We start from the raw sequence: 26,911 nt of genomic DNA, 5'->3' as shown, positions 1-26,911 counted from the left end.
GCAAAGGCCAGCTCTGTGTGGCCTCTCTGCTCCTCCCTCCTGATCGCAGCCCCTGGCTGTTCGGGTCACTGTGATGCCCCTGGCTGGGGTGACTGCTGTCCTCCCTGGCAGTGGGTTCAATGATAGGGGCTGAGTCTGCCCCCACAGCTAGAACCACGCTGCGTTTCTCTCTACAGAGCCATGCATCTTGTCTGTAACGGGGATGGCAGCTGAACACAGGTCTCTCACACTGAAGAAAGACAGCTGACCGGTGGGCTTTAGGTGGATCTGGACTCCCACCGGAGCTGGTGTGTTCCTCCCTCTGCCTCCCCTTCAGCCATGGCTGGAAGAAATCAATGGGACAGAGAAAGAAGGACTCAGGTTTGGGTGGCTGCAAAGTGCACCCATGAAGTCACCCCTCCGGCTGTGGCTATGCCATGGTAAGATGCCGCATGGCTGAAGCACAGACTGGGAGATGGCTTTCATGGCCCTGCTTCCTCTGAATGTGCTTTTCCTTCTGGAAAAAGAGTTTCCTAATTGATACCCCCATTATCTCAGGATGAAAGAGGTAGGAGAGTTACCTGGGGTCAGGAAGGTGAGCCTGCAAAGTGGGAGACTTAAAAAGCTCCAGCTAACCTGGGGCTAGGGTGCCTTGAGGCCTTTGAGTCAGAGCGGGTATCTCCTCCGAAAAAAACTGCTCAGGATTGAGCTCAGGGTTCAAGGCTGATGCACAGACTGTGGCTGAGGGCTCCTGGCCTGGGTGATGCAGTATCTGAAACCATTTCATTTGTAAAGTCCCTTCAGATCCTGCAGTTTCAGGACTGAAACCCTATCACTGCTGAAGTGGAAACTTTGCCACTGAGTGCAGAAGAGCGAGGATTTTGGTCTAGGAGCAGGAACGGATTTAACTGGAATTGAGACCCTTCCATCATGAGCAATTCTGGAGATGTCATTAATTAAACATTTGCAATATGTTTTGACAGCTTCAAATGTACAACACTGCTTGGTGGGGAGATGGGAAGCCCTCCTCGGAGAGAGGGTTCCTCGACAAGCTTCCCCTCCGGCTCTGACGTGGGGCTTTAGCATGGCCTGAAATGGCCAGATTTGCTCCGACAGCAGCCAGGAATTTGGTGTCAGTCTGGAGAAAGTGTCAGGCCTATCAGTCTGCTCCTGGCTGCAACAGCAGCTTTTATCTACGATTTCCCCGTCCCTCTCTCTCCAGCCTAAGCAGCCAGACACCAACCGCATTGCGAGCTCCTGACAATTTCTCGCTCAGTGAATTCTCCTTGGGGATCCAGGGATCTGGCTGAGCACACTATTAATAGAGCTCTTAAAAAAATCACACTGAAGAGATTCTTATTGAAAACCGCCATTCTGCTGAAATAGAGCCATTTCCTCAGGAAGGCATTGACTGCAATGACATTTTTCACATTGTTTTTGGAGAAACACAGCCTGAAGTTGGAGGGCTTTGCTCTGTGTGTCTCACTTTGCTTTGACTTTTCTGTTTGCTTTTTATTCCAGCTCAGCTGTGGTGTTTCATTTCCATGTCTCATTTCTTTGAGACCTGATAACAGACGTTAATATTCGAAGTGTTCACTTATTCCAGCATGTCGCCCGGCTCCTGGCAAAACCAAGAGTCTGGACATCAAGTCGTTTGGACCAGAGAGCTTTGATGTTTCCATGGCAAACCTGGAATTTCTGAATAAGTCCCTCTGGGATGGAAGTGTCACTTTTCAGCCAGCTCTCACTGAAATTGCAGCCTGCTGCGAGTAGTGCGGGCTGCGCCCTGCCCTTATTAAAGGCACTGGGAGCTCCAGATCCAGCTCATTTCTATTAATGCGAGTGGATGTTTTTCTGCAAGGCTCACACGTGTTTGTGTGTTGTCCTCTAGCGGCAGGCTGCGGTTTGGGGAGATGAGAAGAGCGCTACTCCACAGCAAGCTGAGCAGCACTATCTGCTCGCTTGAGCTGCTCACGTGCTGCGGCTGCACCAGCCAGGCTCCCCGACACGCTCTGCTGCACCCCCCGTGCACAGAGACCGGCTTTTAGAGGATGGACCTGAGACTCCGCGATCAAACGCCGGGGGTCTGTGGCTGAGCATGACACCTTAGCATTTGGTACCTCTGGGTGACAGGTGACATCCCAGGTGATATTTCTCCTGCTGCCTCCACGCTGCACGGCTAACAGGTCTTCCTACAGCTTGCTTAAAAGCAGGGAAAAAAAACTCGGGAAAATTTAGAGTACAGTCTAAGCGAGGAACAAGGTCCAGCTCATGTGAGCTACTGCCAGAACAGTTATTGCCTCTGCTCATCAGGGGCACAGAAGAGGCAGGGGTGGTGGGAAAGGGCTGTGTTATTTACACCAGCACAACATGCTTGAGGTGGTCTGGCTCTGGATCTCAGCCTTGGACCTGAGGAGAGCTGGGACTTCGGGTACCAGCGCTGGCCAGATCCTCTCTGTGGACCAGAAATTAAATGCGGAACAAGCTTTGGGCTGTGGACAGTGGCTGGCAAGGATTTTTAGAGCTGTTGGAGTTTAAAGGCTAACAAAGTTGTTGTGGAGGTATAGCTGGGTCATGGCTGCAGCTAAAACCTTACAACAGGCGCTGATGTCCTCTCCTGCAGAGCCAAAATGACTCTGTGGCCCCAGACAGGACAACTTGCTGGACTTTGACCTTGTCACTCAGCAATGCTCTTCCTGCAGAGCGGAGGGAGGTGATGGGCAGTGCTGTGCTGCTGCTCCTCCCAAGGTGCTGCCAATGCCTTGGACATCCAGCCGGGGACCTTCCCAAGCTGGAAGACAGGTTGTGCTAGTTGAGTCAAAGGGCTGGAGGCTGTTTATTTCTGTCCTCAGCATGTGCCAGACCAGGGGGCCCTGGAACAAACCCATGAGTGTGTCTTCTGCCCTACTCCCATGAGGCAGCTGTTTGTATCCTCTTTTTATTCCCTTCCAGATTTTAGAGGGTTCAGGATCACCCCAATAGAATCCCCGTTTGGCTGTTGATCTCCAAGGACAACCAGTCCCTACTGCAGACCAGGAGGACGCCAGTGAAAAGTGCGACGGTCACAGCAGGCACCGAGACCCCACTGTGCTGCACACTGGAGAGGACAACAGAGAGGCAGTCTCTCCAGAAGGGCCTGCAGGGGAAGGAGGAGATGCAGAGAGCCCCAAGAAGTCGCACAAAGCACAGGGACACCAGAGAAAAATAGGCATCACCAGGACTGGCCCGTGTGTGCCAGGGCATGAACTCATCCACCTCATCTATGACACCTCTGGAGGGGACACTCACTCCTGGGACGTGATTTCTCTGTAAGATAAGCCTTCCAGACTTTCTTGCCATCCCTGGCTCCTCCTGAAGCTGGTCCTCCAGGTTCTGGGGAGAGCAGGATGTGGCCCAAACCAGCGGGGATGGGCTGAATGCAGTGGGAGCCAAGAGTCTGGTGCTTCAGATGTGTCTGTAAGCCCGGGGCATACCCTGGGGAGCCATTCGAGGTCGGGCGCAGGGGCAAAGGCCAGAGGAATGTTCCCGGTGCCCCTGCTCCCATCAGGGCCATCCAAAGGCTGAAATACCACAGTCAGGCCGTGGGTAAGTCCGGACCCAGCAAGGGCTCCCAGAGGCTTTCCAAAATGTAAATGCAAACACTTGCAAGCAAGCAGAAAGCCCCAATGCCCAGCATGCTGCTCCAGCTGCCTGACTGGGGCAGGGGAAGGATGGGGACTGGAGGTATCTGTGCTCCCTGATAGCAGGAAGGGCTGGTGCCGGTGAAGTCACACAGAGAAGGACGGTTCCTCCCTGATGCTCAAGGCACAGAATAGAGGCGCTGCTTGCAAAAAGCCATGGGCAGCCTGCTGGCTCTATGCCCTGCAGAGAAGAGGGACAAAGGTGCAGAGCTACGTAGAAGACCTGTTAGGTGGACCAGAACCCTGGTTCAGTGTCCTACATCCTTGAAGACCTTCCTTTTTGGAGTGTCTGCATCAACTGGGTCAGTGAGCCAAAGCCATGGCAAGCCTAGCACATGCAAGAGCAGGGTGTTGAAGAGGGAACCTTGGCACTGGTCCTACTCAGCTGTCCCACGAGGAATTCCTCTTCCAGTTCAGACCTACCTTGAATCTGTCTGGCCCCAGTGCTTCTGCTCTCCAGGAGGTGGCTGACAGCAGTAGCTGATGAGAGATGATGCTGGAGATGCTGGGGAGGAACAGGCTGCAACCCTGCTGCTTCCCAGTGCTGGTACAGCTCAGGTGGAAGAGACACTGAGCAGTGGGCATCCCCACATCATGGCCAGAGCTGGGGCACCCACAGCCTGGTGTCAGGCACCTAATATCACGGAGGTGGCCAGTTTGGGATGTGGCAGGGTGCCATGGGCTCCCTGTGGTGGGAGCAATGCCCTGTTACTGTGTTGTGGCAGCTGCTGGACTCTCTGTGCCCTAGGGCAGAGGTTCAGCACCAGTGAATGGAGAAGCTGTGGGATCAGGGAGCTGTGGTGCCCCAGCAGTCACCAGCAGGCTCCCATGGCTGTGGGTCCCCAGGGGATCCAAGGGTTGGGTACCCTTGCTCTCCTGTCACTTGGCAATGCTAACCCAGTCTGCCCCTGCTCTGGCAGCCATGGGAAGGGGGGATCCAAATGGACATGGTCCTGCTCATCTCCAGGGTCTTGACCTCTGCACAGGGGCTGATGGAGGAGGGTGGTGGCTGGATGCTGCCAGACTGCAGCAGGCTAAGTATGAAGAACAACACAGCACGGTCCAGAACTTGCTGGGCGGCCCGAGCTGGAGGCTTGTTTTGTTTTACTGTTTTGTTGTCTCTCTCTCCCCCTCTGGGTTTTGTGTCTCTGAGCTGCAGGGCTGGAAAATTATTCATCCAAACCGCAGCTCCCATGACACCCTCTGTAAGCATCTGTGGCTCCAGATTCCGCTGCAGCAGTGGGTGGGAGGTCGTAAATTCATCATCATCACCAAGGCGGCCTCCTGTTAGACAGGACGTGAAACGCAGGGCAGCGGGCTGTGCCACAGACGCAGCCATACCGAACTCACTGGGTGAAACCTGTTGGCCAGTTTGCATGACAAATCCCTGTCCCATGCCTGTCCCATTGATCAGAAGGTCCCTTCCTACCTGACAGAGCAGCTGTGCTTTAGCTGCAGATGGCTGCAGGTTCACCTTGGCTGCTGGCTTTGCTGGAAGCACCGCTGTGTTGTGCTAGCCAGATGTGAGGGCTGTGGGATCACTTGCTCCTGGACTTCTGGGACCTCTGCAGACAGCAACATGCCTCCCCCATCGTGGCTTTCACTTGCTTTCTTACAACTCAGAGCCAGCACCCCTCACAACTCTGTGCCACAAGCCCTGGGTCCATGCATCAGACCTGCCTGGCTGTGTGTAGCTGTGCCCTGTGCTGGGACTGCCATCTCTGTGCATGGACACACAGGAGACCCATGAGCGCTTTCCCAAGGGGCTGTAGAAAGATCCTGGTGCAGCAGTCCATCTGGCAAGGCAGATGGACAGTGATGTGCTGAGCTGAGCCCCGTTGGGACGAGAGGTGGTGTGAGGCAGGTGCCAGCAGAACTCATACCCTATGTTGCTCGGTCACTGCCATCAGCTAAGGGTGAACTGGGGGGTGGCCAGGTTGTCTCATGTGGATGTTGTCCTGCTCTTCTCAATGAAAGGCAAGAGCCCACAAGCAGTCCCTGGGAATGCTGTCCCATTCTGAGGCCTCTCGCCAGCACCACAAGCTGTAGAGCCAGACCGAGACCCTCTCCATGGGGAATACGGCTTTGAGCAAAGCCCCAGGCATAATGACTCTGAAAGCCACAGGGTAGCTCTGATTGCAGAAAAATAGAAAAGAGAGGATGAGGAGTTCCTGCCCCTCCTTATTCTTGGCACCTGCCCCTTTCTGGGGATACAGTCCTGGCCAGGCTGTTGGGAGACCCTGTTAGCTGTGCTTGGCAGAGCAAGGGAGAGCTTGTCTCTGCAGAACCCCAGGCTACTGTGGGTGATGCACAGCCAAAGGGGCAACGACCTCACCCAGGATGAGCCCCACACACTGACTGCCAGGCTCTAGAGAGCAAAACCCCTGATAATCCTGCTTCTGTGCCCCTCATAAGGCTCCTGCTACCTCATGGTAATGGCTCCTCCTTCACATCTTCACTGTCACTGTGATTGGTTCCACTTCGCAGGTCAGGGCATTCCACAGATGTTCTTGAAAACCTCTGAGATTAAGAGCATTAGGTGTTTTACACATCACAAACCATGCTGGGACATACAGGTACAACCGCTTGCCAGTGTTCAGTGGAGACTGCACACTTTGAACAAGATCCTAAAAGCTAAAGCTTGCATCTGCACACACCTTTGAGACGTAACCGTGCTCAGCATCTGGGGTTCCTGGGCCATGCATAGCAAATGAGAGCCACAGGCTGTGTCCAACAGCACCTGCAGGGAGATGCTGGAGTTGGATCCAGGTCTGGTTCGTCTCTCCCATTTGAGGGAATGAGCACCAGTCCTTTTCCTACATCAGCAGCTCCCTCTCTCATTCCTGCGCAGGGACCTCTGCCTTCGTGTGTTTTGCTGTGCTGAGGCTGAGGCTGAGGCAGTGAGGAGAGGACTCCGACAAGTGGATGGGATTGGGCCTCCGGTGTGGAAGTATCAGCACTTTCACTGTCCTTGTTGAGGACAGTGTTCGTTAGAGTGGACTCGCAGGTCCTGGCAGAAAGGCTACTGTCTTGTAGCCCAGGAACTATTTTTAAGGCTGGCTGGAGCTGGACATCAGGGTTGTTTCTGATGGAGGACTAAGAAAGATGGGTACATGTGCATGTGGCAGCAGACCACATGGTCTTTGAGACTGCTCCTTCTTCGGGGCTCTTGGGATAAACCCCCCAATACCGGTGAGTTTCTGTGCTGCTGGGCAGGTCTAAACTTCACCAGTCTATCAGCCAAAACTCTGGACAGTCAATGGGCATGTCATTATTTGGACCAGACTTGATTTTGCAGCTTGCTCGTTTTACGTCAGACCTCCAGCATGCACCAGTGTGTTCTCCCATGGTGCTCCAGAAGAACAAGGCAGGTGGCTGCTGCTCCAAACTGCATGCACCTCATGAGCAGCAAACAGCTTGGCCCCACCAATCCTGCCTACTGGGCTGGGGCGTTGCTGGGAGCAAACATTTCCTTGCTGTGGCACTTATCCTGCAGCACAAGCATAGTTTAGGAGTTACTGGTTACATGAAAGTCATAAACCCACCAGGCTTCCTGTGAGCATATGGGCAAGTGCCAGACTCCTCCCAAGACATCATAAATCCTTTTGTGCACATAAGAATATCCACTGAGTTTTGCAGGCCTTTTTCATGTTGATAGTATTCATACGTCCTCCTGGAGAGCTCTTGGCATGTTGGCATCCAACCAGAAGAAAGAAACAGTACAAGTCACTGCGATGGTCACTTGTGCAGGCTGAGCGGCGAGTGACCTGTCACATCATGCTGGTGGGTGGCCCTGGGACAAAGGTCTAGTCACATGGAAACATTTTCAAACAGCAACTGGATCTGTGACAATCCAGGTCAGGGTGGATGAGGGCGGTCATGGGCAACTCGGGATGCTCTGACCTGTGGTGAAGAAAAGATTGCACACACAGAGTGCCCAGGGTGGGGGGAAACAGTGGGGGAAAAAACAGCCCTGTGTGGGGCTAAGGCTCTGCACCATCTTGGTTTCCTTTAGCCCATGACTGCTGCAGCTTGGAGCTGGGAGCAGAGCAGGGGATGCAGGGAAGGGGAGGATTGCGGAGGGGACTGAGCAGCAGAGAAGCCCTGCCTACAGTATGGAAGATATAGTGTGCATGGAGGGAGAGACTGCTGCTACCTAGCTGTGCACTGTCTGCGTCTACACGTGGGACATGAGTGCAAAGGACAACAGGCAGGTTCCCACCCCTGCCTGAACACGTGGCTGGCAGCTGCACTGCACCGGTGGGTGGTGGGGACGGGAGTTGAGTGGGCACAGCAACTGCTAAAGAGAACAACATTATCTGGGGAGAGGGGGAAAAAGTGCTGGGCATCAAACCCAGTTGCAACTGAAGCATCATCCCAGTGCTGGGATGGCTGATGGTTGCCCATGCGTAGTTGCCCTGGGTGTCCCATTGGGATGCAGACAGCAGGATCCTTCTTTTGGAAGAGGGAGAAACTGTTTGTGGAAACACAGGGGCAGTAGGATGAGTGGCCAGCTCAGTCCCCCACCTGGGGCTGTCTACTCCTTGCAGTAGGCCTTGGGACCTCCTCATCATAGCTGCTGTGTCTCCTCACCCCACTCCAAGGCAGCTCCCGCAGGGCTGGTATTGTGGATAGGAGTGTGGGCCCAGACTGGGACAGGGGTGCTGCTTTGAGGCTCTACCATAACCCCATGCTGCCTGAAGGTAAATGGGTTCCCAGATACATTTTTTTCTACCCCAGGAATATGCTCGTGAAATCATCTGCTTTTTTTTAACTCTTCCTTCTGACCCGCACTTGGAGCCCAATGAACCAAGTCACTACTTGCAATTTCAGCTTGTGCATGGCCATCCCTGCTTGCAGAGCAGCAGGGTCTCTACATGTGGCCACATGGACAACCCGATTCCTGGAGCAGTAGCCAGTACCCTGCAGTGAGCCACAGGGCTGCCAGCTGCTTGCCAGCATGTCAGCGGACCAGGTGGCTTTGCCCTGGTCCTTGGCTCTTGGGAGCCAGCAGGTTCATAACTTCAAGCTCAGGCTTCATCAGAAAAAGTGTCTCATCCTCATAAAGCCATGGGTGGGTTGGAGGCTCACTGCAGAAGTGTTGCCTCGATAACAGGAGCAGATGAGAGTGAGCAGAAGCTGCTGTGTGCCATGGGCTGCAGGATCTGGAGTGCTCAAGGGTACCCCATCTGCTGCCCATGGCTAGGGACACAGCTGCCCTTTTGGGAGTGGCTGCTGTGCTGCCGCAGGGGAAGGCCTTGGCATCGCTGAGACCCCACAAAAATCCAGCCCACCCTTACAAGCACACTCTTTCCTAGGGCTGTTTATTGTTTGTGCCTAAGACTGATCCACCAGCCAAGACAAGCCAGCTCCTACCATGCTCTGCCCACAGCAGCGTCTGAGACCTCAACACGCCTGGTGCCCAGTGCTTGCATCAGACCTCAGCAGCCTGCGGGCACCAGGGCTGTCCAGGAGCGAGCCCAGGGCTGCTCCTTCTGCGTTGAGGGGCAAGGGCACTGCAGAGCTCCCGCAGCCGGCAATGCATCCTGCAGTGGGGTTAACAAACCTTCCAGGCACCAGGAATCCCAGGAGATGGCCAAAGCAGGGGAGCATCCCGCCCAGCCCCTTGCCATGTCTGCACTGAGTGGCTGCAGTGGTGCGTGGCAGGACAGCACTGCCCATCTGTTCAGGAGAGCCCATGTCACTGCTGACACCACATGGGATGTGTTGGTGACAGTGCCGACGTAGGTCCCCTTTCGCTGCAGGACTCGCTCTGTGCCAGGAGCCCCATGGCGCTCTCATCCCAGCTCCTGGCTCTGGACAGGACCCCGCAGAGGGGGAGGGCAGGACGGTGCCAGGAAGTGCCAAGCGGTGTTAGGGGTGTTTCTGAGCGATGATGTCCCAGATGCAGGTGTACAGGAACATGTACTGGTCCTGCAAGAGAGAAAGGGGGGTCTGGAGTCAGGTTTCTGACAGAGACCTCCGAGTTGCAGGACTAACCCTCCAATTTGCCTTAAAAGATCCTAATTAACTAGGAGTGTCTGATGGCAGAGCAGGATTTGTTGTCCCAAGTGGTCCCTGTTTGTCCTGTGTTTCCACAGCTGCCCAGAAAGGTAGAATCAGGCCTGGAGCTGTAGTTGCACCATGTTTGCTTCCTCCTGCTTCCTCAGCACCGTGATGGGCATAAGAGGAATGTCCCCATGTGAGATGGGGAGAAACAGTGTCATCTGACTTCCTCAAAGTGCCCTGGTGGCTTTTGGATGTGCCATGGTGTTTGCATCCAAAACAAGACTGAAGAGCAACTCCAGCGGGGAGAGCTCTGTCCTGCTGGAGTGCACAGGGTCTGGCAGTAACCTGAGGCCAGGAGGGAAGACCTCTGGAGCAGGAGTTTCCCTTGGTGGTAGTCTCAGTGTACCTGCGTCAAGTGCTGACAGTGGATCAGGTAGATCTCTGCAAGCTCTCCTCAGAGGCAGACAAAAAGATCTGGGTGGCTTTAGTCCAGTTGCATTTATTTTTAAGATCATCACAATGATCCATCAGTACCAAACGTGGGTCCAGAGGTCTCAGGTCCACTGTGGATTTGATATGAGGTTCTGCTCAAATGCCAGGCTGCTCCAAAATGATGCTAGGCTACAAAACACCCAGGACTGACCACCTCCATGGCAGGTCTCTGGGAAAGGCAAGATGTGGGAAAGGTAAATGGAGTTGTACTCAATGCACAAAGCTGGAGGGCAGGGACAGCCTGCAAATGATGTGGGTCGAAATCACATGGTAGCCAGGACAGGGGGATTAGGGATCGACAGAGGGGCCCCCGAACAGCTTGCTAATGCGCTGGCTAAGCTGTAAGTCACGAGGAGCCTCCTCCCCTGCCGGCGGTGGGTTTAGCCCCACTGAAGGGCCGGGAAAGCCACAGATCACACAATGGCTGCAGTTCCAGGTCACCAGAGTGTGTTTTCAATGAGCCCAGCCTGATTGTGAAATCTGGAGTGACAGCCCAGGATTGACTTCAGACCAGGCACGCTCAATGCCTGGCCAAATGCAAGAGTACATCCCCAGAGACACACGCCGTGCTGGAGCTGGGGGTGCTTAAATACCTGGCAGTTATCCATGGACATCCCTCAAAGGTTCATCTTCCCCCTTGTTTGGCTACTAAATCCCCCCCAAAAATCAGCTGATGCCCCCAGCATGACAGCAGCGTGCCCCTGCCAGAGATAAAGGGGTCCTGGTAAGCCCCCACAGTGATGGAGGAGGCTGGCAGCCACATGGGAGTGGTGTGGGGCTGGAGGGCAGCCCTGCCTGTCCTTTGCTGGACGTGCTGGGATCAGAGCAACCACCGCTCGCGGCAAGGTGGGGAGGCAGCTGCCTCTGCTGCCCCCCCTCAGTGGGGCAGCGGCTTTTGATTGGTGCTTGCTGTGCCTTTATGGGCACATTGTGTCTCTGCTTGGCAAGACCACTGCTGAAATACAAAGGAGCTCTGAAGCAGGGGCAGCAGACGCCTTGCCCTCCTCTGGCTCCCACCACGCGCATGGTTCATATTAATTAAGAACGCGATTAGCTGCTTGCAGGCGACTCTGCAGCTGGGAAGCCCTGGAGAGATCTGCCCCACTTCTGCTGTCCCCTGTGGGGAGGGTTTCCAGGGATGCTGCATCAGCTCGTTCAGTGGTTGCAGCAAATGAAAGCGCTGTCCAGAGGGCATCTGTGCCAGCAGCACCCATCAGGAGTGGCATGCTGGAGGCCTGTGAGGCTGGGCTGGGCTGGCACAGCATGGCAGGATATGGCTGTGGCACCATCAGACAGTGCCATAGCCCATGTGGCTGCAGGGCAGCTGCAAATGGGGCAGGGTGTCCCACTGGCGCGGCCCCAGCGCCGGCAGCAGGCAGGGACTGGGAGCAGGCTCTGAGTGTGGGGGATGCAGCAGGGAAAGGCACCGGACAAGGGGAAACCCAGCAGATTCTGGGTACCCAGGCTGACAGCCGTGTCCAGAGGCCAGGGATGAGCAGGCAGGTTTGTCATGTAGGATGAAACCAGTGCTTCATGCTTTCCAGGGCAGAATGGGAAGAGTGCCTTGCATTTATTGTGAGCTTACATGCAATTTAACCTGTTTTAACTCCAGAACTGAAGAGATGGAAAGCCCTTTCCTGGGAAAAGACAGTGTTCTTAGCCCTCAGTAGCTGGCAGAGGAAGAACGGAATAAATCCCTGCATAGGCTGGACAGGCTCCCAGGTGGCAGGTAGCACCTGGGGGGTGGGCAGCATGCTGCCAGCTCCAGGCAGCTCAGCATCAATGTCCTGTTCTGCCTGGCCCACCACCCTTCCTCCTTCCCACCTACCAGCGTTGGGGTCATGAGACAGCAGCTTCTCGTCAGCTGGAGGGTCACCCCGTAGACATCCACGATTCTCTCAGCCTTCATCTGGTGCAACAGGCAATCCAGGGAGATCAGTGTCCCCATTTGGCTCACACCACCGCTGCAAGGGACAAGGGAGGGTCATTGATGCCAGGCCAGGCTGAACTGATCCTCTTTGGAAGTGGACGCCAGCCCAAGAAGTCAGAAGCCCCATGAGAAAACATGCAGCAACTGAGTATGGTGGGGATAGGGGAGTGCAAGCACTGGTCTAGGTGGCAGGGAGACCTGAGCTGACCAGGGGGACGGGACCCCAGAGTGCCCATTGACAGAGCCTGGAGACCCAGCCTACCCTGCCCTGCTGAGCGTGCATCCCTCACCCAAGCCAGCTCTGCCGATGTGCCGGCTGTGTCGGCTCCTGTGGGACTGTGAGCTCTCCCTGGCTGCAAGGAGATGAGGATGTCAGGGCTGCTCCCAGGATCCTAGCAGTCAGCCCAGGGATGGTCTGGGCATCTCAGCCCAGGAAGCCCTGCTCCATCCACGCTTGCCCCTGGCCCAGCCCTGTTTGCCCTCCTTTCTCCCATGTGCTTGGCAGAGCACTGCTTCATCTGACCTCCCAAGACCAGAGCTTCCCTGGCTCCCATGGGCCTACTCTCAACATGCCCCAAGACCTTGGGGTCCTTGGTGGAGGGCGCAGGCTTGCTGCTGGCCATGCCAAGGTGCTGTGCAGCCTGCTGGGTACCAGCTCTGGGAAACTGCCTATGGATGGAGCAGTAACGTGATGTACCTGCAGTGCAGCAGGATAGGACCGGCTCTCTTTCGGTGGGGCGTGCACTGTCTGACAGCGGTGAGGAGCTCCACCAGGCTCTGGACATCTGGCTGTTTCTTGCTGCTCCAAAGCGTGTATAGGAACCGTTGTACTTGCCTCTCCTTTGCTTTCTTCTCCTGGTGAGACATAAAGAGTTGACATGGCTTTTGGGGAGGGATGGGTGAGTTTGGATGCAGAGGGGTCCCAGCTCTCTGATCCTTAGGCTGTCAGATGCTTTGCTGAGGTAATTGCTAGGTTCTGTAAAGCTGCCCAGGCAGTCTCTGCTGGGGCATTGCCCACGTGGCGGGCATGGTGCCTCTGGCAACCTGCTCTCCTTCCCCAGGGCACCCTGACCTGCCCCTCGAGAGGGAGACTGAGAACTGTGTGGGCCTTTTCAAAGAGGGTCAGAAAGACCTATCAGCAAGGGGTGGGGGAAGCCTCCAAACCTCCCCCGTGCATCTCTTATGTCCACTCAGCAGATGTTCTTCTGGATGTTGCAGTCTAGATTCCCTCCTGCATTTGTGTACTGCTGGCACTCTGCGCTTGCAGCTCAGACAAGTCTCCATGGACCTTTCAGCCCTTGCCCCTACAGACCCATTTGCTAGCAGTGAAGAACATCCCAGGCAGTGGGAGCCAGGCCAGCCCCATCAACACGTACGTGTTTCACTTTGAGCTGGATACACCTCCATCCGTAGACAAGCTTCTCCGTGCCACACTGGATGGTCAGCATCTTTGTGCAGAGAGAGTCTCCTTCCAAGGGCCAGCACACCTCACTTGGGACCTGTGAGCAACAGCAAGTTTGGCTTCAACGTTGATGTTTGCCATATTTCAGATCAGTCACCATCACAGGGGTCTGTGATGGGGTTGGACCAAGAGCACTCCCAATATCACTCCATGTCAGTTCATCCCCTAGCTAAACCCTGGGGGAGTTTTTGGAAATGACAGCAGATTGCAGCCAGCTTCCCTGTTAACACAGAGCTTGCTTGGCAGTGGGAACCTACTCAGCAAACGCTCTCCACCTCGGATGGACAGAGGCCATGGGTGCCACAGAGATGCAGCTCGAAGAGTACCAGCTCAGTCCACAGCCATGGACCGCATGGTGGGCAGAAAGAACCTGTCTCCCATGACAAGCAGTGGGAGGACTTTGACACAGGAAAGGTTCAGCTTTAGCCAAGCTGGATCTGCACTCAGGCTTCAGGAGGCAGTGATGAGAGTTCAAGTTTTGGAGCTATGCTAACTTCCAGCTCCGTTAAACAGATCCCTGCTCTGCCATGGTGCAGGCAGGCACAGCGCCTTACCTCCCCCTTCTCCTGCCATGGGAGAAGCGTTAGGATGGTGTGAACGTCCTGTTCCCACACCAGGGTCCAGAATTCCTCCATGGTCAACTTGTCAGGCCCCTGGACAGCCAGATACTCCCTGCTGGAGCTGCAGCCCTGGGTGGGGAATGAGAACATCACTCTCCTGCTGCAGAGGGGGGCACAGGTGCGCCATCAGCCCAGGCAGCTGCAGGAGAGGCCAGGAAAAGAAGGGAAGCTCAGTAGGTCAGGAGGCAAAGAGAGAGGAGAAAGCACTGAGGGAGGGAAGTGGGGACAGCCCAAACCGGACAGGGCCCCAGGAGCGAGGCAAGACACATTGTCAGTCCCCACAGTCCCCTCTGGTCCACACAGGGTCACAGCAGCAGTGACTGGTGGAGCAGTGCAGGGACCAGGCAGCAGGGACTGTGTGAGGATGGGAAACAGCCGTGGCAGGACCCAGGCATGGGGGTGGGCATTGCAGCTGGGGGTACGACTCACCGGGACACGCCACACCTGCAGGAGACCTGAGAAAGGGCCCTGTTCCAGAAGGGAAAACTTCACTCTGGAGCGATCATCTGCAAAATATTTGGGAGGTGGAGAGAACCAGAGCAGCCTTGCACTCACACAGCTCCTGCAGACCGACTGACAGACTCTGCACAGCTGCACAGATCCAATACCCCATTCACTGTTTCTCTGCAAAAGTCCTCCCCTCTGCAGTGCTCTTGTCCAGCTCATGGACACTGGTCCCCAAAAGACAGCCCTGGAGCTTGTTCTGGAGATGCTGGAAGGGAATCCTTTTCTGTGGGTGGGAAGGGATATCTGCAGGTCTCTATCCCAACGTCCTGCTCAAAGCAGATATGTGTAGCGCAGGTTTCTCAGTGTCTGGGCCAATGGAGATCTGCATATTTCCAAGGATGGAGACCCTGCAGAGGCTCTGGGCTCCTGTTCCAGTGTTTGGCCACCTTCATGGGAATTCTTTTTTCCTTATACTGGATAACCCTTCCAAATCATCCCTGTTGCCTCTTGACCTTCCATGGTGCACCTCTGAGAAGACTCTACATTTTCTCTGTGCCCTCCCAGCAGGTAGTTGAAGATAGCAATAAGATCTCCCCTTGCCTTCTCTCCTCCAGGCTGAACAAACCCACCTATCTTAGTCCCATACATCATGGGATCCACCCCCAAAACACCTTGGTAGCCTTCTGGTGGACTCACTGCAGCGTGCCAAAATATTTTCTTTTACTGTGGAGCACCGGCCCTGGTCCAGCCTGGCTCCACAGAGGTACAGGAAGGAAGAGGATGCAAGGTGTCACAGCACTTACATGGGAGGATGCTGGAAGAGGGCCGTGTCTGCTGGTTGCCTGAAGATGGTGTTGCAGAGCTGGCTTCTTCCTTGACAACCTCTAGCAGGGTCTGCCAGAGTGAAAGAGAGTGGAGGAAGGGTCAGGAGGAGCAGGCAGAACTGGGGACTCCTGAGGATGCCTGGCCTTGGCAGGGGGATAGTTAGAGCTGCACATGGAGAAGCCTTAGGAGAGGTGTGTGACCATCTCTGGGGTGGGCTGCCAGGTCTGCTCCTGTCAGGACATGGCTGCATCTTTCTGTAGGAGAATGGTGTTCAGGTAGGTCCCTACCCTGTATGGGGTCTGGGAAGGAGGGGGTCATGGACAGACCCTGATCGGTGCAGGATGCGTGAGGGAGCTAGGTGCCTGGGGACGCAATGCCATGGAGAGGGGACACTTCCAGGACAGCCAGGCACGTGGAAACGGGGGCATGGGACCCACTCAGGTGGCACTTCTTGGGTGTCCCCAGCCTGACCAGGTGCTATCGCTCCCCAGGTCCCTCCAGTGCATATGGCCATGGCAGCGCTCCCTGCACCCTGCCCCGGACAGCTCTCACCTCGTACTCCCTCAGGAAGCCCACATGGGACTTGGCTGCCTTCTGGGCGTAGTGCTGAGCAAAGCTTCTCAGCGGGATGGGGCAGGACCTGGGGAGAGAAACTGGGGGTAAGGGTGAGGTTGAGCAACATTAGCAGCATCCAAGCTGTGTCTGCAGGAGGTGGACAGGCACCTTCACTGCTCAAATGCTGGGGCCCTTGCAGGTCCCCAGCTCAGCTCTGGCCCATGCCAACCTGCTCTCCCCTAGACAAAGGCAGGTCTCAGGTGTGGCACAACCCAGGGCCCATTCCCAGGATGCAGCAAGGACAAAGGCATGCTGTTCTGAATGAGGGAGGAGAGAATTTTACTATAAAGAGAGATATGTGACCTCCAGATGTAGCCTCAGACAACGCGGTAGGTGGGCAAAGCCATGCTCAGCCTGACCCTGCTCCCTCTTCTTGGTCTCCATTAGAAGGGACATCCCAAGGCCACCCAGCTGCCATGAGCCCCTCCAGTTTGAACCCATCTATAGGGCATCACTGTGGGCTGGGAAGCCAGGGGCTGATTGAAATGCCTTCCCCAGGACAGCTCTGCAGCTCTTTCGCATTGGTATAGCCCGGGAGACTGGCACTGGAGGAGAGGAGGATCTGGTCCCCCAAGTCCTCCCAGTGTGCCCAGTGACTCACACCTAACTCTGGGCTGGGCTCCCCATGCTGCAGTGAACAACCAGCCCTGGGCTGCCCCCCCTCAAAACACCGGGTGGGATGGCTGGCTGGGCTTCCCCATCCTTCTGTCCTGGAGCCAAGGCTCAAGCTGGGGTCAGGATCCCACGTTGCTCCCTGAAGGAGCTGTGGATCAGGGTGGGTAGAGTGGCAGGCAAACACAGCAGGCCCTTACCTCTCTGTCCCTGATAAACCCAGGAGTGGTTCCTCCAAGATCTTTTCCAGGATACAACTGTGCAGGAAAATATACTGGGACTGGAAGGCAAAGGCAGACAGCAATGTAGAGCATTGCACCATGCAGACAGCATGAAAAGGTGGGTACGGCACTGCCTAGTGGGGCAGAGGGTGTCCTACATTCATGCCTCAAAAGCCCTACATTCATGCCCAAAAGGCCCCGGCTACTTCAGTCTCAGGGCCCCTGGATCCCTCCACTGGGTCCGTCTGTCTGCCTGTCTTGAAGGGTAGCACTGACACCTTGTCCCAACCCTGAACACTGGAAATATTAGATGGGCTGTGGCCATCACAGGCCAACGACATGGTGTGGGTTAAGAATTGTCTGCAAAGGGTCTGATCTTGCTCCTAGGTACTCTGGGGTGTTTCTGAGCCTCCTGGGAGGGCTCTGAGACTCTGCATGTTGTTGCTGTGGGTCTGGCAGGGCATGAAGCTGCTGGAGACCCCCACAGCCGAACAATTTCCACTCCAGCTGAGCTGCTGCTTTGAGTGGCACTGTGACACAGTGTCAGGCTGGGGACCAGCCTGGGGGTGCTGGGGCTGGCTGGCCAGCTCATCTGTCTGCCAGCCCAGCTAGCTTTTACGCCATGGAGCAAGAGGCCTGGGGGAAGAGGGAGCAGAGGTCTTACCAGCGTCTGAATCATCAGGTAACGGTTCATGCGCAAGGCATAAACAACACCAAACGTGTCCACCACCTTCTCCTGCTTCATCTGCTGCAGCAGCCGGTCCAGGGCAATGAAAGTGCCAGTTCGGCCCACCCCGGCACTGAGACCACAGACAGTAAGGGTTAAACATCACCTGACTTCACAGCCGATGGGCTCCCCTCCCGCTGCTAGACATGGGTCCCAGATGCTGCACCCTGGGGCACTGGTCCCAGCACAGCATGGAGTCGAGGAGCCATTCGGACTGCCCTAGGTTGGTGCTGACCATCTCCAGCTGCCCCGTCCCCTGGGCCTGGGGGGCAGGCTGCAACCAGAACTGTAATCCCCAGTGCCCAAGCAGGAGACTCTCCACAGACCAGCTGTGTCTCCTGGGTACTGCTTTCCCTCCCAGTTTGGGCACGAGTAGGACCCTTGTCCCCCATGCCCTCTCCCATCGTCCTCTCCTGCCATCCCACGGAGCAGAGCCTCACCTGCAGTGCACAAGGGTTGGCCCCGCATCCTTGGTGCTCTGGATATGCTCCCGGACCAGCTCTCTGAAGGTCATAATGGAAGTTGTGGACTCCGGGATCCCGTGGTCGGGCCACGCTGTGTAGTGCAGGTGGGACACGTGCCGCTCTGCCTGGAGACCTTCCTGCCAGGGAGGATGCTGGTGATCAGTGTGCAGCCCACTGGGACAGGGGCACGCATGCACCCCGCGGCCCTGGGAGCACCCGGGGTCTTGGGGACACCCGGCTCAGCTGCAGGGAACAGCCAATGCCAGGTCTTCTGCACTGCCTGGTGGCTCCTGCTCCCCTGTCCTCCCCCATGGTCCCCTGCCATGGTGAGGCACGTGGAGGTGGCAAGGAGGAGACCTGCCTTATCTGCCGGGGAACGCACCCTTGCAGCTGCAGGCTGTGTCCCAGTGCAGGGACATGGAAAGGAGAGAGCAAGGGTGGACAGCAGGGGTGATACACGTTGACAGTGACAGACTGGTCTGCAGGGGATTGGGTCTTTGAACCCTGCTAATGGCAGGGAAAGGAAATTATGCCACCACCGCCAAAGAGAAATGCCACTGCATCCCATGCAAACGCCCAGCCCTTGACAGATTCCTGAGCCCGTCCTCTTGGGTCCTTACTCACATGCCACAGTTTGAACTCGCGCATGGTCCACTCCTCGGAGCTGCTCTGCGTCAGCAGGTGCACTTGGACCTGCCCATAGGAGACCGGGGCAGATTCGGATGGCCAGTAATGATCACAGAGGACCTAGAGCACAGGCAAGATGGGGTCCCAGTGAGGCCAGAGAGGCCCCAGGTCCTCCTGGGTGACCTTCTGGCTCCCTGGGAGCATCTGGAGAGCAGCAGCTGAGCAGGGAGCTCTTGGGGAGCAGGCAGGGGTACTTCCCCTTCCCACCAGGAGCTTTGCACAGCACTGCCCCATCTCCCCTTTCTTTGGATCTCAGCCTCCTTCAGAGAAAAGGACCTGCATGGGTCTCATCATCCCTGGAGACTAGAGGAACAGTCCATGTGAGGTGTCTCATCCAGAGGCAAATGGTAGTTTCAGATGCTGCAGAAATATCTGAGGGTGATGGGCATGGTTCCAGCTAAGCTCCACTTCTGCCCTTTCCTAGCCCAAGCTAATGCTGAGCTGCACACATCAGCCTCTGTTCCCCCCAGACTGCCTGTCGGGGAAGCTGCGTGGCCCGTGCTCACCCTGGAGCCACATCTGCTCAGGGGCTGGTGGAGGGCACAAACCCAGCCCTGGGCTCAACTCACATGACCAGGTCTGGGCTTGGCTGGGTCTGGCATGTGGAAGTCCAGTGGTGCCGACCTACCCGCCCGTTCTCCATGCACACTGTCAGCATGATGATGTTGCAGACGTTCTGCTCCCACACCAGCCTCCAGAAGTCCTCTATAGTTTTCTTCAGGGGCCCCTGGGTGGCAATGAACTCTTGCTGGGATGTGTAGCCCTGAGCAAGAGGCAGACAGGAGGAGTTGGCAAGTTGCTGAGGCAAGTGGATCCTGCCCTGGGACAGTCAGTGTCTGGTCTGCTTTTGCGGCAGAGGGAGAAACGCCCGTGCCCTTAGCCCAGGCGGGCACGGTTCCCAGGCAGCTGATCTCGGAGGCAGCTGATTTCACAGGAAGCATGTGCTGCCCAACACATGCTCTCTACATATTTGGAATAAAGACGTGATCCCCGCTGTTTCCCTCCAAGCAGTTCCTCATTCAGCCTAACCAGGGAAAGACAGATCTGGGTCTTTCTTGTGCTCCCCAGTCATTGCTGAAGGTAGGGTGAGCATGCAAGGTCTCATGCTGCTTCTTTGCCTTTGCCCCTTTGACACACACATGCCCCGTGGATCCACACACCTGCACGTGCATGCTGTGTGCTCTGCCTGTTACCTGCGAAAATCTCCCGGATGGGGGATGTGGGAACAGCTCCGGGGTTGTTCAAATGCAGCTGCACAGACCAGAAGGAGAAAGAGCAGACAGACAGATGGGGCAGTAAGCTGGGAGAGATGGGAAAAGGATAGTCCTCAAGAAGAAAGCAGAAAGCCTTGCCGGTCTCCCCACACTCACACCTCTGCATTCACAGCACTTGCCATCTGACGATTTCCATCAATCCCTGCTAAAGGGCAACTATGCATCTCCGCCTGACCCCCAACTCCTTGCCAGTCTGTGCCAGCTGTGGCTTCAGTGGCAGCTCTTGCCCACCAGCCCTCACAACCTCAATCCAGGCAGAGTTTCTCTGATGGTGCCCCATGGCCATGTCTCTGTGGGGAAGGCAAGTAGGATCTCACAGGCATGAAGTTGGCATTGATGTAGTCTGAGTGTGGATCCTCCCCGAGTTGGCTCAGCTTGACCCGAGAGTGATCATCTGAAAGAGACCATACACACATGACCCCCCAAGGTAGCCCTTCACCAAGACATGGCCATCTCCTCTTCACCTGGGTAACACATCAGGAGAAGCCCCAGCAGCTCTGTTAGCTCCATATACACAGCCAGCAGTGAGACTCTGTGCTCGGCCAGGCACCTCCTCCCTGGAGAGGTGAGCATTGCCTGCCAGTTGGGTTAGCAGGGGGGTAAGAAAGCAGAGCTGGTATCATGAGGCTTATCAGAGAAGCCATGGGACACTCATGGTCCCTCTTTGGTCTCCAGCTGGGACCCATCCCCAAGCTGGGCTCACCCAGCACCTGCCAAGCAGCCTCCTGGAGGAGCTGAGGAGGCTGGTGGCTCAGCCCTGGCTCAACCCTTAAGCCTTGAGTCTCCACCAGGAAAAGGGAAAGTGAAGCCCCTTGCAAGACTCCTTCTCCCAGGAGAGGAGCCAGGCACTGTGAACCCTGCAGCGATGCAAGGTGAGCCCGTCCCTGTACGTTGCAGCATGAACTCCCGCTCTGGATGCTGGGGGGAAGAGGGAGGAGACAGCACTTACAGGGCAGCACGTGGGGATATCTGTTCTTGGAGATGTTGGCTGGTAGCTCGGCCTCCACCTTCGGCTGCTCCTTCCCAACTTCCTTCAGCTCCTGTAGGACAAGGGAGAGGATAAGCACAAGTGTCTCTCTGGAGAGCTCCTGGCCAACCCAGCTCCCTGCTCATGGCCAACGGCTGTGTCTGGTGGTTCAAGAGGGTCACCTATGCACAGGGAACTTCTCTACTCCCTCAGGATAGCCTGTATACTCTGAGCCAGAGGTGGCTTTTCCCAGCGCCATTACCAACAGCACTGTTTGTATTTAAAAGAAAACAAGCCCAAGAACAAGTATTGGGGAAAAAAAACCTTCCCAGAAATCAGAAATCTGCCAAGAAGCTCAGAGCATTTTGTGCTGAGGAAACAGAAACTTCTTGTGCTGCTTCTGCCTCTGTCCTCACTCAGAAGGCCAGAGAAGGGTGTTGTGAGGAGGGCTTGAAATCACTGGTGGGACTTTCAAAGGTGCTGGCAGCAGAACAATTCAGAGCCTGCAGATGTTGGCAGTGGGAGCCGGTGAAGCTAGCCAGGTGAATCTCACAGCCTGGCCCTATAGCTCTGAGGGTGCTCCTCGACCTTCCTTTTGGCTGCATGCTCTTTTCTAACACTGTCAAGGCAGATCTCATTGCAACACCACTCAGTATCTTTGCCTCCAGTTCAGGCCTGGCACCCTTAGCTTTGCGCACCAGCAGCTCTGGACAGTGCTAGTTCACCTCATGCCACAGACAACACATGTTTCTACCAGAACTTGAACAAAAGAGGTTTTGAGCAAAGGAATTGCCTGATCACTTGGTCCATCCAGTCTTTAGCCTCCAAGATTGCCTAGCAGTGTGGTTGGATTGCTAGAGAAATGGGTTACTGTCTCTGGAGATGAGAAGTCCGTACAGACCACCCAACAGCTGGGGCATGAGCTACCTAGAGGGGATGTTAAGTCTCATGTCTAGCAGGAGTCTCATCTCACCTCAAACTCCTGGAAAAAAGCGTGGTTAGCACTTGCTGTCTTCATCTCATAGTACTGTTTGAAGTTCTGTATGGGAATTGGCCGATGGACGTTTCTGCATGAAATGAAGTCCAGAGGAAAACTTGCCTTAGCTATTGAGAGGTCTGGCAGGCCAATCAGGTGGCCAGTGAGACAGCCCAGCCTTGAGACCTGCAGTACCTGGATGCACGCACAGAGGGATGGTTTATAGCCCACATCATTGCCCAGGGAAGTGCGTCCAACAGAGCATTGTTTAAATATTGGGAGGGATTTTGGGATGATGAGGATATTCTCCTACTGCAGAAGCCTTGCAGAGGAGGTCTGGACAATGCATTTCCACTTCCATTGACTTGGAATGGAGCTGGGCAATAAATACTGAAAAAATACTGAAAGCCTAAGATTTAAAAAATAACTGAAGGAGAGGAGACAGAGTTGGATTTTTCCTGAGTCAAAGCATGAGAAAGGAAATAGGTGAAGGACTCTGGGACCTGCAGTGGGGACACGCAGAGAGGGAAGACTCCAGCACTCACCTCAAGCTGTAGGTCACCATTTCCTGGGGCAGGCTGCTCTTCTTGGTTCTAGAATCAAAGCATGGGAGACGTTACTCTTCCCTGCAGTGCAGGGACAGATAGTGTGAGTGTATTGTGTACTGCTGGCTCACGGAGCGCTTGAGCAGGCGGCTTACATCAGGCACACTGCCTTGCACACATGTAGCGTTCTGTGAATTAATTGCACATGGGCAGCTCCCCTCTCCCCTCTGCCTTCTGCTTCTGTGCTTGCCAGGCACAGCTCCACTAGCAGGTGTCCTAGTTTGCTTAAATTGCATTTTATACCCTCTTACTGCTCTTCCTCCTGGCCTGGCACTGAAGTTTCGGTTTCTCAGCCGGCATCCACCAGGCAAGAGATAGCTTATCCTCACCTCTTTGCTCTGAGCTGTTTCCAGTAGACCAAAGCAAAAATAGCTGCAAGTGTCAAGAGAAATCCCACAACAATTCCAGCGATTATTGGCATTGAGAGTGGCATTGCGTCTGCACCAGATCCAGCAGCTGGAATCAAAGAGATAGAATGGACAGAAGTAAGAGTCAGAAAACAGTTGCATTTACTCTATTTATTATATTTGCTACAGCCGATGATCTCCCTCTGGCTTGCCATTGTCAGGTTGTTGATTATCTCTAACCTGCACAGCCAGGTAGGGAAGATGGCATTCTCCATCTTACCTGAGAACATGGTGAACGTCACTGCAGGGGCTACTGGGTCGTATTTGGTGAAGGCAGCGATGCTGAACCTACGGCAAAGCAGAGTCCTGCCATCAGGGGCAATCTGTACTGAGCACAGCACCCATGCAGCCAGCAGCAGGAAGACCCGAGGGAACAGGGCAGCTGGCTCTATCTTGAAATGGTGTGTTGGAAGAAGCTGGTTTTCTGGCAGAGATTTAAGCAATGTATGGAAATGGTCTTTTCTCCCTTCTCTCCCTCTTGGACAGAAATAGGGAAAGACAACAGTAAGTAGGGAAAAATCAAGTTGGGTTGAGTCACTGTCTTAGTTCATGTCAACCCATTAACTAGGTTGACTTGAAAGAGCTGAGCCCGGGTGACTGTCTGAAACAGAGGCACCTCAGCTGGGAGGGCTGAGCCCCGACCCATCCCCTTCCCCATGCACACAGAAGTGGCTGGGGGATCTCTTCCCTGCAGAGATCTGCCCTACATCCTCCTCCTCCCAGAAGTGTGCACACCAAGCCTCACAGCGCCCTGCAGAGCTGACTTCCTCCTGAGCAGGTAACCTGGACGGGTAGGTCTTCTTGTGCCCTAAATGCAAGCTAAGGCTTTCAGTCATAGCTTTCGATTTTAGCAGCCAAGAGTTTGTGGAGCCCAGTGTGAGTCCCCTCTGCCAGAGCAAAGACCTCTTTGGAAACTGAGCCTCCAGATGCCATGGCATGAGAGATAAGGGCTTGTGGATAAATAACTCACTGAAAGATGGGAAACACGTCTTTCAGAGTGGAGATGGGCTGTCAGAGGTATCTGCTTTTCACCACACTACTGATGATTAACTAGGAAAGCAGCACAGTTTACTGAAGATACATCTTGTCTAGGGCAGCCAAAATGAAAGCAAGCTGTGAAGAGGTGCAAAAGGATCTTCTAATCCTGAGTAACTGGACAGTTAAGTTCATGTTATTCAGTCACAGTTGGTGGGCTAATGACACCCTGATGGCTCTGAATTAGCTGCTACCTTGTGGGGGGGTCGATGTTGGAGTGAAAATGGCAGCTGGGAGGCATGGAGGGCAGATACACAGTCTCAGACTGCCTGGACAGTATTTGGGGGGTGGAGGGGTACCCCGCTGGGGGTCCACTGCTGGGAGTCTGGGGAGTACGAGGGTGAGGTGGCATCCAGGGAGCTGGTGGCACCTTGCAGGGACACATGCAGTCCCTTTTCTCCTCCAGCCCCTTCCCCTCAGGAGGGATGCTGACATCTCTCACCTGTACTGTTCGTTGGCTTTTAGCTTCCCGTTGCACGTTGCCCTGGACTGGCCGCACTCCTCTGTTCCCACTGGCACTCGCCAGGTTTCGGGGGAGCTCCTGGGGCTCGGATGGAAGGGATTGGGGATTAGCACAGCCAGGTAGGAGTCCTCTGTCCCATAATAGTGGTCATACCATGTGCTGGACATGCTTTCCTGGGTGGGCCTCAGCACTGAAGGATAATGTACAAGGTGACAGTGGTAGGTAGTCCCAAAGTGATGTCCAGGGGACCTGCTGCCCTCCAGGGAGCCACTGCAGATCAGGATGTGCAGGGGCACTTACGTGAATCATTAGTGGTAGCAATGACACCATAATACTCGATCTGGCCATTCTCCTCGCTGAACAGGTCCGATGAAATGATAACCGTGGAGCTGGCCTCAACCTGGAAGATGTCTGCTCGCAGGGGTGGAGGCAGGGCTGGAAGAGGAACCAGCAAGTACAACCTGTTAGCGTGTCCCTGCTCCCATGGACCCACCACACATTGCTCAGCCTGTGACTGGTCCCAGCATCACTGCCCAGAGCCCTGACCCACTGCAGTTCAGTGCAGGACCACATGGGACTCACAGGCATCTGAAAGAGTCCCCAGGTCTAATTAGCAACACTGGGTGTCTTCTCCTGGGGTCTGTGGCAAGGCTGTGGGAAAGAAGAGGACTCACCCTCCACTGTTGTGCTGCAGATCAGAGTCACAGCCTGGCTCCTCATTGTGTTCATGCCCACTGTACTCACAATAATTCGGTACGATGAGTTTGGCCCCAGCCCCTCCAGACTGGCCTCGCTCGTAGGGACGCTCATGACATACTTGGAGCTGGGAGGTCCATCAGAGAGTCTCTCTGTCACCACCTCATAAGCCTCCACATCTCCAGGAGAGGTGGTCCAGTTCAAATAAAGGCTCCTTGACTCTGGTAGGCATTGCACATCCTCCACTGGGTTCGGCTCTGCAAAGGAGGTGTGGCAGGCTCTGTACTTAATAGGTCAGAGAAATCCCAACCTCAGCCCATGCATCAGCCCAGAGCCACTATGGTCCTTTACTGCCTGTCCATAGGTCAATGGGAGAGGAGCAGAGCTGGACATCTGTGTCCTGGGAACCTTCTGTGCCAAGGGCCACAGGACAAGGTGAATGGGTCAGGGCCTGAGCAGATGCCTTATGAGAAGCAGACCAATGGAGATCTCTGCAGAGTCCGCCTTGCTTCACAGGTAGCCAGGTCACGAGGTGATGGGAAATCTCTGTGATGGGGCTAGCTAGGGAGGTGATGGCTACCAGAGGGTCACCTTGCTCATTTCCCTCTTCCACCACGAAGATTTCCCATGCTTCTGTGACCCCCAAGGGCTGATCCAGTCTTGAGACCACCCAGGTGTTTTTCCCCCTTCCAGCCTGCATTCCCCCCATCCCCACGGCAGTGCATACCCACCCATCGGCACTGCCAAGGGTTTGGTGCTGCTCCAGTAGGGCCCGGCCACGCAGCTCAAGGAGACAGAGTAGTTCCTCCCTGGGATCAGCCCTTGGAGGAGGTGCTGGACTTGCCCTCTGCCGAGGGTGTGCCGCCAGGGCCGCGTGCTGTTCCTGGCATCCCGCAGCCACAGCTGGCAGTCGTCCTGCTGTCCAGAGACACTGCCCCAGGAGATGAGCATTGTGTTGTTCCCTTCAGCCACCACAGAGAGATTTTTGGGAACTGAGGGGGCTACAATGAAAACCACACCAGGGGAGAGTTACTGGCATGCATGTACTCTCTTCCATCCTGTAGAGATAGATACAAGCAGAAGATGGGTAATATGCAAGGAAACTGTTCAGTGATAACGTCTCTGCAGCTGCTGGCTGCCACTACCAGAAATGAGCTTTAAATGGCAATTGGAGGACATGCAGAGTGAGGAGCATGAGGAGATGGGTTCTTCCTCCTGCTAACTGGCATGTTTCATTAGAGACCTGTTTGAAGGGCTCTGCACATGACTCCCAGCACTCTGCCAGGGGCTAGCTGAGTGTGCGAGCAGAGACCTCTGGATTCCCCAAACAAAGTGCAGGGACTGTGGGGGCAAGCACATGAAAAGGCTTATTGTGCTTATCTGCAATTTCCACATTCCTTAAAAAAAAAAAAAAAAGGTCCAGCCTCCCCTTATCCCCCATGCCAGGAATTTTCTGAGTGCCTGGGAGAAAGGCAGTGGGGATGGTGGGGTGTCCCCCCCTGGCTGTAAGGCCTCGTGGTCTCCCAGGCTGTGGGTGTCCTCTACCAGAGCAGCACTCTGGGATCCCTTGCTCTTGTTCGGTCACCCATGCCTGGAGGAGCCAGCCTGTGTGAACAGCGGGGCCAGGAGCTGGAGCTCTGCCTCCTGAAACAGCAGCCACGGCTGCCAGACTCTCCGGTGGGCAGCAGTATTGCCCTGCTCTCCCCTGCACCGGGGGC

At 55.3% G+C, this 26,911-nt stretch overlaps 1 protein-coding gene across 1 annotated transcript in view; it reads right to left on the bottom strand.

Annotated features, from left to right (window-relative positions):
- Positions 1–8,966: 8,966 nt before the first annotated feature.
- Positions 8,967–26,911, bottom strand: part of LOC104011096 (receptor-type tyrosine-protein phosphatase V-like) — a 40,450-nt gene continuing 22,505 nt past the window's right edge. Inside the window, exons 18-40 of the mRNA XM_087762099.1 lie at positions 25,925–26,194; positions 25,172–25,450; positions 24,798–24,932; positions 24,477–24,687; positions 23,220–23,287; positions 22,922–23,048; positions 22,533–22,580; positions 21,985–22,078; positions 20,994–21,084; positions 20,362–20,438; positions 19,399–19,533; positions 18,708–18,830; positions 18,060–18,220; positions 17,557–17,692; positions 16,872–16,951; positions 15,997–16,084; positions 15,423–15,513; positions 14,602–14,678; positions 14,107–14,241; positions 13,467–13,589; positions 12,788–12,945; positions 11,989–12,124; positions 8,967–9,593 (exon numbers count right to left, since the gene is read on the bottom strand). Coding sequence (XP_087618225.1) covers positions 9,534–9,593; positions 11,989–12,124; positions 12,788–12,945; positions 13,467–13,589; positions 14,107–14,241; positions 14,602–14,678; positions 15,423–15,513; positions 15,997–16,084; positions 16,872–16,951; positions 17,557–17,692; positions 18,060–18,220; positions 18,708–18,830; positions 19,399–19,533; positions 20,362–20,438; positions 20,994–21,084; positions 21,985–22,078; positions 22,533–22,580; positions 22,922–23,048; positions 23,220–23,287; positions 24,477–24,687; positions 24,798–24,932; positions 25,172–25,450; positions 25,925–26,194 — 2,903 coding nt within the window. The 3' untranslated portion in view covers positions 8,967–9,533. The remainder of the gene's footprint in view (positions 9,594–11,988; positions 12,125–12,787; positions 12,946–13,466; positions 13,590–14,106; positions 14,242–14,601; positions 14,679–15,422; positions 15,514–15,996; positions 16,085–16,871; positions 16,952–17,556; positions 17,693–18,059; positions 18,221–18,707; positions 18,831–19,398; positions 19,534–20,361; positions 20,439–20,993; positions 21,085–21,984; positions 22,079–22,532; positions 22,581–22,921; positions 23,049–23,219; positions 23,288–24,476; positions 24,688–24,797; positions 24,933–25,171; positions 25,451–25,924; positions 26,195–26,911) is intronic.

This window comes from Nipponia nippon, unplaced genomic scaffold (genome assembly GCF_047370975.1).
Source record: "Nipponia nippon isolate SJK-2023a ecotype South Korea unplaced genomic scaffold, ASM4737097v1 scaffold_25, whole genome shotgun sequence".
In the NCBI taxonomy this organism is placed as follows: domain Eukaryota; kingdom Metazoa; phylum Chordata; class Aves; order Pelecaniformes; family Threskiornithidae; genus Nipponia; species Nipponia nippon.
The sequence above is the reverse complement of the archived record's forward strand: the minus strand, read 5'-3'. Positions and strand labels throughout refer to the sequence as shown.